At 37.6% G+C, this 14219-nt stretch overlaps 1 protein-coding gene across 6 annotated transcripts in view; it reads right to left on the bottom strand.

Moving 5' to 3' along the window:
* Positions 1-14219, bottom strand: part of LOC103352426 (POTE ankyrin domain family member A) — a 204348-nt gene that overhangs the window by 61698 nt on the left and 128431 nt on the right. For 5 of the 6 annotated variants that reach the window (XM_051833797.2, XM_051833798.2, XM_051833795.2 and 2 more), the window contains one exon: positions 13729-13822. The exons of the other annotated variant lie outside the window; for it this stretch is intronic. In XM_051833797.2, the coding sequence (XP_051689757.2) occupies positions 13729-13822 (94 nt within the window). The remainder of the gene's footprint in view (positions 1-13728; positions 13823-14219) is intronic. 6 annotated transcript variants of the gene reach the window in all.

Here is a 14219-nt window from a genome sequence, read left to right on the forward strand (position 1 = left end):
CTTATTGCGGTATAGTATTCTAAAGAGTACATATCCCATAATTTCTTTATCCAGTCTACCGTTGATGGGCATTTAGGTTGGTTCCAGGTCTTAGCTATTGTGAATTGAGCTGCAATAAACATTAGGGTGCAGACCGCTTTTTTGTTTGCCAATTTAAATTCCTTTGGGTAAATTCCAAGGAGTGGGATGGCTGGGTCGAATGGTAGGGTTATCTTCAGGTTTCTGAGGGATCTCCAGACTGACTTCCATAGTGGCTTCACCAGTTTGCATTCCCACCAACAGTGGGTTAGTGTCCCTTTTTCCCCACATCCTCGCCAGCATCTGTTGTTGGTAGATTTCTGAATGTGAGCCATTCTCACCGGGGTGAGGTGGAACCTCATTGTGGTTTTGATTTGCATTTCCCTGATTGCTAATGACCTTGAACATTTTTTCATGTGCCTGTTGGCCATTTGGATTTCCTCTTTTGAAAAATGTCTATTGAGGTCCTTGGCCCATCTCTTAATTGGGTTGTTGGTTTTGTTTTTGTGGAGTTTCTTGATCTCTTTGTAGATTCTGGTTATTAACCCTTTATCTGTTGCATAGTTTGCAAATATTTTTTCCCATTCTGTCGGTTGTCTCTTCACTCTCCTGACTTTCTTTTGCAGTACAGAAACTTCTCAATTTGATGCAATCCCAAATGTTAATTTTGTCTTTGACTGCCTGTGCCTCCCGGGTCTTTTCCAGAAACTCTTTGCCTGTGCCAATATCTTGAAGGGTTTCTCCAATGTTCTCTAGTAACTTGATGGTGTCAGGTCATAGATTTAGGTCTTTAATCCATGTTGAGTGGATTTTTGTGTAAGGTGTAAGGTAGGGGTCTTGCTTCATGATTCTGCATGTGGAAATCCAATTTTCCCAGCACCATTTATTGAATAGACTGTCCTTGCTCCAGGAATTAGTTTTAGATCCTTGATCAAATATAAGTTGGCTGTAGATGTTTGGGTTGATTTCTGGTGTTTCAATTCTGTTCCATTGGTCTATCCATCTGTTTCTGTACCAGTACCATGCTGTTTTGATTACAACTGCCCTGTAGTATGTCCTGAAATCTGGTATTGTGATGCCTCCGGCTTTGTTTTTGTTGTACAAGATTGCTTTAGCTATTCGAGGTCTCTTGTGCCTCCATATAAATTTCAGCACCAATTTTTCCAGATCTGAGAAGAAGGTCTTCGGTATCTTGATTGGGATTGCATTGAATCTATAAATTGCTTTTGGGAGAATGGACATTTTGATGATATTGATTCTTCCAATCCATGAGCATGGAAGATTTTTCCATTTCTTGGTATCCTTTTCTATTTTTCTTTAAGGTTTTGTAATTTTCATCGTAGGGACATTTAACGTCCTTGGTTAAGTTTATTCCAAGGTATTTGATTGTTTTTGTAGCTATTGTGAATGGGATTGATCTTAGAAGTTCTTCCTCAGCCATGGCATTGTCTGTGTATACAAAGGCTGTTGATTTTTGTGCATTGATTTTATACCCTGCTACTTTGCCAAACTCTTCTATGAGTTCCAATAGTCTCTTAGTAGAGATCTTTGGGTCCCCTAAATAAAGAATCATGTCATCTGCAAAGGGGATAGTTTGAGTTCTTCATTCCCAATTCGTATCCCTTTAATTTCTTTTTCTTGCCTAATAGCTCTGGCTAGAACCTCCAGAACTATATTGAATAGCAGTGGTGAGAGTGGACATCCCTGTCTGGTACCAGATCTCAGTGGAAATGCTTCCAACTTTTCCCCATTCAATAGGATGTTGGCTGTGGGTTTTTCATAGATTGCTTTGATTGTATTGAGGAATGTTCCTTCCATACCCAGTTTGCTTAGAGTTTTCATCATGAACGGGTGTTGTATTTTATCAAATGCTTTCTCGGCATCTATTGAGATAATCATATGGTTTTTCTTCTGCAGTCTGTTAATGTGGTGTATCACATTGATTGTCTTGCGCACATTAAACCATCCCTGCATACCAGGGATAAATCCCACTTGGTCTGGGTGGATGATCTTTCTGATGTGTTGTTGCATTCTACTGGCGAGAATTTTATTGAGGATTTTTGCATCTATGTTCATTAGGGATATTGGTCTGTAATTCTCTTTCAGTGCTGCATCTTTTTCTGGCTTAGGAATTAAGGTGATGCTGGCTTCATAGAAAGAATTTGGGAGGATTCCCTCTTCTTCAATTGTTCTGAATAGTTTGAGAAGAATTGGAGTCAGTTCTTCTTTAAATGTCTGGTAGAATTCAGCAGTGAATCCATCTGGTCCTGGGCTTTTCTTCGTTGGGAGGGCCTTTATTCCTGTTTCAATTTCTGTCTCAGTTATGGGTCTGTTTAGGTTTTCGATGTCTTCCTAGTTCAATTTAGGTAGGTTGCATGTGTCCAGGAATCTATCCATTTCTGATAGACTTCCCTGTTTGCTGGCATACAAGTCCTTGTAGTAATTTCTGATGATTCTTTTTATTTCTGCGGTGTCTGTTGTTACGTTTCCTTTTTCATCTCTGATTTTATTGATTTGGGTCTTTTCTCTTCTTGTTTTAGTTAGTTGGGCCAATGGGGTGTCAATTTTGTTTATTTTTTCAAAAAACCAGCTCTTCGTTTGGCTGATTTTTTGTAATGTTTTTTTGGATTCAATCCTGTTGATTTCTTCTCTGATTTTAATTATTTCTCTTCTCCGACTAGATTTGGGTCTGGTTTGCTGTAGGTTTTCTAGATCCTTGAGGTGATTTGAAAGCTCATCTATTTGGTGCCTTTCCAATTTCTTGATGTAGGCACCTATTGATATAAACTTCCCTCTTAACACTGCTTTTGCTGTGTCCCATAAGTTTTGGTATGTTGTTCTGTTATCCTCATTTACTTCCAGAAAATTTTTGATTTCTCTTTTGATTTCTTCTATGACCCATTGTTCATTCAGGAGCATGTTGTTCAATCTCCATGTGTTTCTGTATGCTCAAGGGATTCCTGAGTTGCTAATTTCCAACTTCATTCCTTTATGGTCTGAGAAGCTGCATGGTATGATTCTAATTCTTTTGAATTTGCTGAGACTTGCTTTATGGCCTAGTATGTGGTCAATCCTAGAGAAGGTTCCATGTACTGCTGAGAAGAATGTAAAATCTTTAGCTGTAGGATTGAAAGTTCTGTAGATATCTGTTAGATCCATTTGAGCTATAGTGTCGTTTAAATCTACTGTATCCTTGTTGATCTTCTGTCCTATTGATCTGTCTATTTCTGAGAGTGGAGTATTGAAGTCCCCCAGTACTATTGTATTGGGGTCTAAGTCTCCCTTTAAGTCCGTTAACAAATCTTTTAGATAAACTGGTGCCCTGTAGTTAGGTGCATATACATTGATAATTGTTATATCTTCCTGTTGAATTGATCCCTTAATCATTATGTAGTGTCCCTCTTTGTCTCTCTTAATGGTTTTTGTGGTAAAGTTTATGGTGTCTGATATTAAGATGGCTACGCCCGCTCTTTTTTCATTTCTGTTGGCATGGTATATCTTTTTCCAGCCTTTCACTTTCAGTCTGTATGGATCTTTGTTGGAAAGATGTGTTTCTTGTAAGCAGCAAATAGATGGGTTTTGTTCCTTAACCCAATCAGCCAATCTGTGTCTTTTAACTGGACAGTTCAGGCCATTCACGTTCAATGTGACTAATGATAAGTGGTAACTTTGCCCTGCCATTTGCCAAAGATAAGTCCTAATATATGCTTTGAATTCCCTGTGATCTTTTGCTGTGAGGTTTCCTTCCTTGGTTTCCTTCCTTTACCTTCTTTCATATTGATGACCGTGTTTCTTTATTTCTGTGTGTAACACATCTTAAAGTATCTTTTGCAGGGCTGGACGAGTGGCAACAAATTCTTTCAATTTCTGTTTGTTATGAAAAGTCTTTATTTCACCTTCATTCACAAATGAGAGCTTTGCAGGATATAATATTCTAGGCTGGAAGTTTTTCTCTCTTAGTACCTGGGCTATATCTCGCCATTCCCTCCTAGCTTGTACGGTTTCTGATGAGAAGTCAGCTGTGAGTCTGATTGGAGATCCTCTGAGAGTAATGTGACGTTTCTCTCTTGCACATTTTAGGATCTTTTCTTTCTGTTTCACTGTGGAGAGTTTAATTACAATGTGTCGTGGTGAGGATCTCTTTTGGTCGTGTTTATTAGGGGTTCTGTGAGCTTCCTGTACTAGGATTTCTCTGTCCTTCTACAAACCTGGGAAATTTTCTGCTAATATCTCACTAAAAAGGCCTTCTAATCCTTTCTCCCTCTCCATGCCTTCAGGAACTCCTAGAACCCGAATGTTGGGTTTTTTAATAGTATCCTGCAGATTCCTGACAATATGTTTTAGATTTCTAATTTCCTCTTCTTTTCTTTGGTTTGACTGTATCCTTTCCTGTTCTCTGTCTTCTAAGTCCGATATTCTCTCTTCTGCTTCTCCCATTCTCTTTGTAAGGCTCTCTATTGTGTTTTTCATTTGATCTATTGAATTCTTCACTTCAGTCACTATCCCAGTTTCCTGTTGTACTAGTTGTTTCGTTTCATTTTGATTCCTCCTTAATATTTCATTTTCACGAGACAGATTTTCTATCTTGTCCATTAAGGATTTCTGTAGTTCAAGAATTTGTTTTTGAGAACTTCTTAATGTTCTTATCAATTTTTTGAGATCTGCTTCTTGCATTTCTTCTATGTCATCATCCTCATAATCTTGAATTGGGATGTCTTTTTCATTTGAGGGCTTCTTGGTGACTTCCTTGTTTTTATTACCTTGGTTTTTGCGTTTGTTATTTGGCATATTGGAGATTTTTGGTTTCTTCACTGTGGTGCTTTTTCTTGTTATACTATGACTCTAGATTAAGTGGACTATCTGTTTTTGATGGAGCCTTAGGGCTTGAGATGGGTGTGGCCTGAGAGCTCTGTTTGGTGTGCCAAAGGTGACACTCCCAGTTTAGGCATGGTAAACCTCTCTCTCTCTCTCTCTCTCTCTCTCTCTCTCTCTTTTTGATTCAAAAGGGAAGTTATTCTGCACAGCTGAACGAAGTTGGAGGTAGTTAGCAGGCAAATGATATACCCACAGGAGCCAGAGATCGGAAGCTCTTTCCCAAGGACCACACAGGGAATCTGTTCGGCCCTCAGAGTGGGCTCAAATTCTCCTTCAGTCTCCCACTGGGTTGCCAAAGTTATGGAATTGTAGCGTCTCTGGAGAGTACTCACGTGAATTCCGTGAGTTCTCTCCCCCACCATCTCTTTTGTCACAGTCTCAGTTCAGTAGCACCACAAATTTACTAGGTCCTAATCTCCTGTTAATTCGCCCCGCCCAGAGTCAGGTTGTTCTGGTGGGCTCAGGGCTGGTGCAGACCTGAGGTCGCTCTGCTTATGACGTATGTCCAAGATGGTGCCTGCTCTTTATGTCTTGCTCGCCCTTGAGAGGTGAGCGGAGAGAGAGAAAGCCGTGTCCGTACCAGTCACCTTTTTTTTTTCTCTCTCTCTCTCTTCCAGTTAGCTTGGTGAAGTCCCCCCCTCCCGGGGGTCGTTCCCTCTAGTCTCCTCTCTCCGCTTGCCTGCCGGTGCCTCGGGTTATTGAGGTTCGGCTCACCTCGCGTTCCAGCGCTGGTGTGTTGAGTCTGCCGCTGGTGTCCCGAACTGTGGGCTACCACGCTCTCCACGCAGGTCCGCTCCCCTTCCATCACCGATGTGTGGACTCGGAGCCCTGGACATCCCAAGTCTCCCCACTGTTGTCTGTGTGGCACTCACTCCCCTTCGAGCACTTGTGCGCAGAGCCTGCAGCTTGCTGTCCCATAATTTCTTTATCCAGTCTACTGTTGATGCACATTTGGGTTGATTCCAGGACTTCGCTATTGTGAATTGAGCTGCAATAAACATTAAGGTGCAGACAGCTTTTTTGTTTGCCAATTTAATTTCCTTTGGGTAAATTCCAAGGAGTGGGATGGCTGGGTTGAATGGTAGGGTTATATTCAAGTTTCTGAGGAATCTCCAGACTGACTTCCATAGTGGCTTCACCAGTTTGCATTCCCACCAACAGTGGGTTAGTTGTTCTTTAAACCACATCCTCAACAGCATTTATTGTTGGAACATTTCTGAATGTGAGAGATTCTAACCAGGGTGAGGTGAAACTTCATGTGGTTTTGATTAGCATTTCCCTGATTGCTAGTGATCTTGAACATTTTTTCTTTTTTTTTCTTTTTTTTTGTTTATTAATTTTAATGTAATAAATTTTAATGCATGAAGACATTGAGTTTCCTTTTATTACATCAGATTAATTATTTTAGTTTGGGACCTGTGGAATGTTATTTTCTTTTTTTTTAACTTTTATTTAATGAATATAAATTTCCAAAGTACGATTTATGGATTACAATGGCTTCCCCCACATACCGTCCCTCCCACCCACTACCCTCCCCTTTCCCACTCCCTCTCCCCTTCCATTCACATCAAGATTCATTTTTGTTTCTCTTTATATACAGAAGATCAGCTTTGTATACATTAAGTAAGGATTTCAACAGTTTGCTCCCACACAGAAACATAAAGTGAAAAATAATAGATTTTTTTTAAATGATGATGAAATCAGATCAGACCTATTGTCATGTTTAATCCCAGTGAGAGTCAAGTTGGGAGTTGATGATTTCTTTTTTTTTTTTTTTTACAGAGGATCAGTTTAGTGTGCATTAAGTAAAGATTTCAACCGTTTGCACCCCCATAGAAACACAAAGTGAAATATACTGTTTGAGTACTCGTTATAGCATTAAATCTCAATACACAGCACATTAAAGACAGAGATCCTACATGAGGAGTAAGTGCACAGTGACTCCTGTTGTTGACTTTACCAATTGACACTCCTGTCTATGGCATCAGTAATCTCCCTATGCTCCAGTCATGAGTTTCCAAGGCTATGGAAGCCCTCTGAGTTCTCCGATTCTTCTCTTGTTTAGACAAGGTCATAGTCAAAGTGGAGGTTCTCTCCTCCCTTCAGAGAAAGGTACCTCCTTCTTTGAAGACCTGTTGAACATTTTTTCATGTGCCTATTGACCATTTCGATTTCCTCTTTTGAAAAATGTCTATTGAGGTCCTTGGCCCATCTCTTAAGTGGGTTGTTTGTTTTTATGTTGTGGAGATTCTTGATCTCTTTGTAGATTCTGGTTATTAACCCTTTATCTGTTGCATAGTTTGCAAACACTTTTTCCCATTCTGTTGGTTGCCTCTTCACTTTCCTGTTTCTTTTCCTGTACAGAAACTTCTCAATTTGATGCAATCCCCATAGTTAATTTTGGCTTTGACTGCCTGTACTTCCGGGGTCTTTTCAAAGAAGTCTTTGCCAGTTCCTATATTTGCAGAGTTTCTCCAATGCTCTCTAATAATTTGATGGTGTCGCGTCATAGATTTAAGTCTTTAATCCATGTTGAGTGAACTTTTGTGTAAGGTGAAAGGTAGGGGTCTTGCTTCATGATTCTGCACGTGGAAATCCAATTTTCCCAGCAGCATTTATTGAATAGACTCTCCTTACTCCAGGGATTGGTTTTGGATCCTTGATCAAATATGAGTTGGCTGTAGATGTTTGGGTTGATTTCTGGTTTTCTATTCTGTTCCATTGGTCTATCCATCTGTTTCTGTACCAGTACCATGCTGTTTTGATTACAACTGCCCTGTAGTATGTCCTGAAATCTGGTATTGTGATGCCTCCACCTTTGTTTTTGTTGTACAAGATTGCTTTAGCTATTCCAGGTCTCCTGTGTCTCCATATGAATTTCAGCATCATTTTCTACAGATCTGAAAAGAATGTCTTCAGTATCTTGATTGGTATCGATTTGATTTCTATAAATTGCTTTTGGGAGAATGGACATTTTGATGATGTGGATTCTTCCAATCCATGAGCATGGAAGATTTTTCCATTTCTTGGTATCCTCTTCTATTTCTTTCTTTAAGATTTTGTAATTTTCATCGTAAAGATCCTTAACATCCTTGGTTAAGCTTATTCCAAGGTATTTGATTGTTTTTGTGGCTATTGTGAATGGGATTGATCTTAGCAGTTCTTCCTCAGCTGTGGCATTGCCTGTGTATACAAAGGCTGTTGATTTTTGTGCATTGATTTTATACCCTGCTACTTTGCTAAACACTTCTATGCATCTCAACAGTCTCTTAGTTGAGTTCTTTGGATCCCCTAAAAAATGAATCATATCATCTGCAAAGAGGGATAGTTTGAGTTTTTCCTTCCCTATTCTTATCCCTTTAATTTCTTTTTCTTGCCTAATAGCTCTGGCTAGAACTTCCAGAAATATATTGAATAGCAGTGGTGAGAGAGGGCATCCCTGTCTGGTACCAGATCTCAGTGGAAATGCTTCCAACTTTTCCCCATTCAATAGGATGTTGGCTGTGGGTTTTTCATAAATTACTTTGATTGTATTGAGGAATGTTCCTTCCATACCCAGTTTGCTTAGAGTTTTCATCATGAAAGGGTGTTGTATTTTATCAGATGCTTTCTCGGTGTCTATTGAGATAATCATATGGTTTTTCTTCTGCAGTCTGTTAATGTGCTGTATCACATTGATTGTTTTGCGCACATTAAACCATCCCTGCATACCAGGGATAAATCCCACTTGGTCTGGGTGGATGATCTTTCTGATGTGTTGTTGCATTCTATTGGCGAGAATTTTATTGAGGATTTTTGCATCCATGTTCATCAGGGAAACAGGTCTGTAATTCTCTTTCAATGCTGCATCTTTTTCAGGTTAAGGAATTAAGATGATGTTGGCTTCATAGAAAGAATTTGGGAGGATTCCCTCTTTTTCAATTGTTCTGAATAGTTTGAGAAGAATTGGAGTCAGTTCTTCTTTAAATGTCTGGTAGAATTCAGCAGTGAATCCATCTGGTCCTGGGCTTTTCTTCGTTGGGAGGGCCTTTATTCCTGTTTCAATTTCTGTCTCAGTTATGGGTCTGTTTAGGTTTTCGATGTCTTCCTGGTTCAATTTAGGTAGGTTGCATGTGTCCAGGAATCTATCCATTTCTGATAGGTTTCCCTGTTTGCTGGCATACAAGTCCTTGTAGTAATTTGTGATGATTCTTTTTATTTCTGTGGTGTCTGTTGTTACATTTCCTTTTTCATCTCTGATTTTATTGATTTGGGTCTTTTCTCTTCTTTTTTTAGTTAGTTGGGCCAATGGGGTGTCAATTTTGTTTATTTTTTCAAAAAACCAGCTCCTTGTTTGGCTGATTTTTTGTAGTGTTTTTCTTGATTCAATCCTGTTGATTTCTTCTCTGATTTTAATTATTTCTCTTCTCCGACTAGATTTGGGTCTGGTTTGCTGCAGATTTTCTAGATCCTTGAGGTGAATTGAAAGCTCATTTATTTGGTGCCTTTCCAATTTCTTGATGAAGGCACCAATTGCTATAAACTTTCCTCTTAACACTACTTTTGCGCATCCTGTAAGTTTTGGTATGTTGTGCTGATAAGAATGTAAATTCTTTATATGTAGGATGAAAAGTTCTGTAGATATCTGTTAGGTCCATTTTGGCTATAGAGTCATTTAGATCTACTGAATCCTTGTTGATCTTCTGTCCTATTCATCTGTCTATTTCTGAGAGTGGAGTATTGATTGTTTTGGAGTCTAAGTCCTCCTTTACGTCCCTTAACAAATCTTTTAAATAAACCAGTGCCCTGTAATTAGGTGCATATACATTGATAATCGTTATATCTTCCTGCTGAATTGATCCCTTAATCATTATATAGTGCCCCTCTTTGTCTCTCTTAACAGTTTTTGTGTTAAAGTTTATGTTTGTCTGATATTAAGATGGCTACGCCCACTTTTTTCATTTCTGTTGGCATGGTATATCTTTTTCTGGCCTTTCACTTTCAGTCTGTATGCATCTTTGTTGGAAAGATGTGTTTCTTGTAAGCAGCAAATAGATGGGTTTTGTTCCTTAATCCATTCAGCCAGTCTGTGTCTTTTAACTGGAGAGCTGAGGCCATTTACATTCAATGTGACAATTGATAAGTAGTAACTTTGCCCTGCCATTTTCCCAAAGATATTTTCTAACATATGCTTTGAACTTCCTGCAATCTTTTATTGGGAGATTTCCTTTCTTTACCTTCTTTCATATTGATGACCATGTTCCTGTGCTTCTGTGTGTAACACATCTTTAAGTATCTTTTGTAGGGCTGGATGAGTGACCACAAATTCTTTCAATTTCTGTTTGCTATGAAAGGTTTTATCTCACCTTCATTTTAGAATCTTTTCTTTATGTTTCACTGTGGTGAGTTTGATTACAACTCCTTTGGTCGTTTTTATTAGGGGTTCTATGAGCTTCCTGTACTAGGATGTCTCTGTCCTTCTCCAAACCTGGGAAGTTCTCTGCTAGTATCTCACTAAAAAGGCCTTCTAATCCTTTCTTTCTCTCCATGCCTTCAGGAACTCCTAGAATCCAAATGTTGGAAAATAAACAGTCAAACCAAAGAGAAGAAGAGGAAATTAGAAATCTAAAAAATATTGTTGGGAATCTACAGGATACTATTTTCAATTATCTTTATACACATACTAATAACTCCATACCTGAAAAAAAAACTATTCCTCAACAGTCCAGACAAGGGCTATTCAAAATCATTACATCTCAAAGTGTCAATTTCATTTCTAAAGACAACATTTTATGTGCTCTATTAGTCCTATGTATTACATTTTTAGTACTCTGTTACCACAGATGAGGGAAAACATATGATATTTGTCTTTTGGGTACTGGTATTTTCTAATCATAATTGTTTCCAATGGCATCCATTTTGCTGCAAAAGACAAGCTTTTATTGTTTAATGGCTGAGTGGTATTCTATAGTGTACATATACATTTATCCAGTCATCAGCTGGTAGACATCTCGGTTGACTACACATCTTAAGCTATTGTGAACTGAGCTGCAATAAACATGGAGGTACAGATAATTCTGTCGCATGCTTATTTCATTTCCCTTCGTTAAATTTGTTTTAACTCCAGTGTATTTTGATTGTTTGCCTAGAGATTTGTCCATTGATATGAGTGGGGTGTTTAGGTCACCTAGTATTATTGTATTGAAGTCTATCTCTCCCTTTATGTTTAATAATATTTTCTGTGTATATCTGGGTGCTACTGCATTTGGTGCATATATATTTATGACTGTATGTCTTTGTGCTGAATTGAACATTTTATAAAAATATAATGTCCTTATCTCTTTTTTTAAGTTTTTGACTTAAAGGAGTTAATCCATTTCTTCGAGGTGTTCCAGTTTATTAATGTGCAGTTTTTCATAGTATTTCTTAATGATCCTTTGTATTTCCGAGGCACCAGTTTATGTCTTTTTTAATCTCTAATTTTATTTATTTGAATTTTTTCTTTTTTTCTTAGTCTGACTAGAGGTTTATATATTTTGTTAATCATCTCAAAAAAACAACTTTTTGTGTTGTTGATGTTTCGTATTTTTTAGTTTCAATTTCACATATTTCTGCTCTGAGCCTCATTTCTCACCTTGTGCTAATTTTGGGTTTGGTTTGTTCTTATTTTTCTGTCTTCAAGATGCATCATTAGATCTTTAATTTGAACCATTTCTCTCTTTCTAAATGTATGCACTTAGTGGTAAAACTTTGCTGATAATAATGCTTTTGCTGTATCCCACAGGTTTGGTTTTGTTGTGTTTTCATTTATTTCAAGAAAGTTTTTTATTTCCATTTTAATTTCTTCACTGATCCATTGATCATTCAGTAGCATGTTGTTAGTTTCCAAGCATTTATGAGTGTTCTATTGTTCTTTGTTGATTTCTAGTGTTGTCCCTTTATGGTCCGAGAAGTTACATGGTATGATTTCAATCTTTTTAAATTTGTTGAGGCTTGATTTGTGGCCCAATCTATGGTCTGTTGTAGAAAATATTCTATCTGCTGATGAGAAAAATAAGTATTCTGTAGCTGTTGGATGAAATGTCCTGTAAATGTCTGTTAGACCTATTTGTTTCAACTCCAATGGATTAACTCCTGGATGCATATAATGTACAAAGGTTAAATCAAGAAGATATAGATAATCTAAATAGATGCATAACAAGCAATGAAACTGAAGCTGTAATCAAAATCTTCCATCAAGGAAAAGTCTAGAACCTGAATGTTTACTACTGAATTTTGCAAAACACTGAAAGAAGAAGTAACTCCAATACTCTTAAAACTATTACATAATATTGAGCTGGATGGAATTCTGCCAAACACTTTTTATGACTCCAGCATTACTTTAATACCAAAATGAAAGACACACACAAAAAAAACTAAAGACCTATGTCCCTAATGAACAGAGATGCAAAGATTCTCAACAAAATACTAACAAACTGATTCACAAACCACATCAAAAAGATCATACATTATGCTCAAAGAGATTTATCCCAGAAATGCAAGGGTGGTCCAACATTTACAAATCAATAAATGTCAAAATAAATCATATCAATAGAATAAAGAACAAAAACCATATGGTAATCTCAGTAAATGCATATGTAGAAGTATGAAACAAGACCCCTACCTTACACCTTATCCAAAAATAACCTCAAAATGGATCAAAATTCTAAATCTATGACCTTATGCCATCAAATTACTTTGAGGAGAGTATTGGGAAAACTTTGGCATTGGAAGTTGGCATTGGCATAAGCAAAGTATCTGAACAAGTATTTTTCAAAAAGTGAAATTCATACGGGCAACAGACACTTGAAGAAAAAAAGGATAACTAGCCATCAGGGAAATGCAAATCAAAACCACAGTGACGTTTCACCTCACCCCAGTTAGGGTTCTCATACAGCAATCAACAAACAACAATGGCGAGTAGGGATGTGAGGGGAAAGGCACCCTAATTACAGCCCTTGTCTCTGCTGTTGAGGAACAATATTTTATTCTTCTTATTATTTGCTGGATCCTTTACTTAGTGGAGGGTTAAGGTTATGATTATAAAATAAACTGAAAGCTTGTCATTGTAAAAATTAAAATAAAGACTAATAAAGGAAAGAGTAGGGTAGAAGCATGGGCAGGACAGAGTAGGACGGAAAGTTATCACTATGCTCCTAAATCTGTATATGTGAAATTTGTTCACCTTAAATAATAAAAAATTAGAAAAAACTTTAATACCTTAGTCAAACCAATAGAGAGGAATGCTATACTACTTTAGATTTAATGATCTGTGATTGCTTTAAAATTTTCTGTATATGAGTGAAATGGTCATTTTACTGTTTAATTATTGCCCACAGTCCCACTAAACTAGGATCTTTTTTGCTATTAATTGATAAAATTCTTATTTAGTGAAGTACTAAGCCTTTTTACTGTAATGTAATTTTTTACTGCCATGTAATTTTAAAATATGTTACCTCAAAAACTAAAAAATAGAGAAGAAAGGAAGAAAGAGAGAAGATGGAAGAGGGAGGGGAGAGTGAGGAAGGGAATACCTAAGTTTTAGAATTGTATCTACAAATCATGTTGAATCTGTTAAAAACTAATTAAAAATTAAAATTAAAAATTTTTAAATAAATTAAAATCCTATTAAAATCATTAATTTTATCTATTGAGTCAAACTCTTCTATGAAGCTAAGAGGATTTACATACCATGTATCAAGTAGTATCCATATGAATACAGTAACTTTATTTACTAATAAAATATTTCATATCTGAAATATTCTACAGTCTCTTACTTGTCCTTTGTGTATGACAAAAATTGAAGAACTGACTTACTGAACTTGGGTTGAACAGGTTTTTCTGCAGCTGTTCAATTTTCACTGCTTGCTTTTTTACTGTATCTTGCAACATAAAGTTTTCCTGTTCAAGCCTAAAATGCATATTTTGAAATAATTAATCTCACGTGTCAATTTATAGAAACACATAAATTATGAAAAAAAATCTGAAGGTGTTATTATGTAAATTCTTTTTTTTTTTTTTTGACAGGCAGAGTGGATAGTGAGAGAGAGAGACAGGGAGAAAGGTCTTCCTTTTGCCGTTGGTTCACCCTCCAAAAGCTGCTGCGGCCGGCGCGCTACAGTCGGCGCACCACGCTGAGCCGAAGGCAGGAGCCAGGTGCTTCTCCTGGTCTCCCATGCGGGTGGCAGGGCCCAAGAACTTGGGCCATCCTCCACTGCACTCTGGGCCATAGCAGAGAGCTGGCCTGGAAGAGGGGCAACTGGGACAGAATCTGGTGCCCCGACTGGGACTAGAACCCGGTATGCTGG

The sequence above is a fragment of the Oryctolagus cuniculus genome, chromosome 6 (assembly GCF_964237555.1).
Source record: "Oryctolagus cuniculus chromosome 6, mOryCun1.1, whole genome shotgun sequence".
Taxonomy (NCBI): Eukaryota; Metazoa; Chordata; class Mammalia; order Lagomorpha; family Leporidae; genus Oryctolagus; species Oryctolagus cuniculus.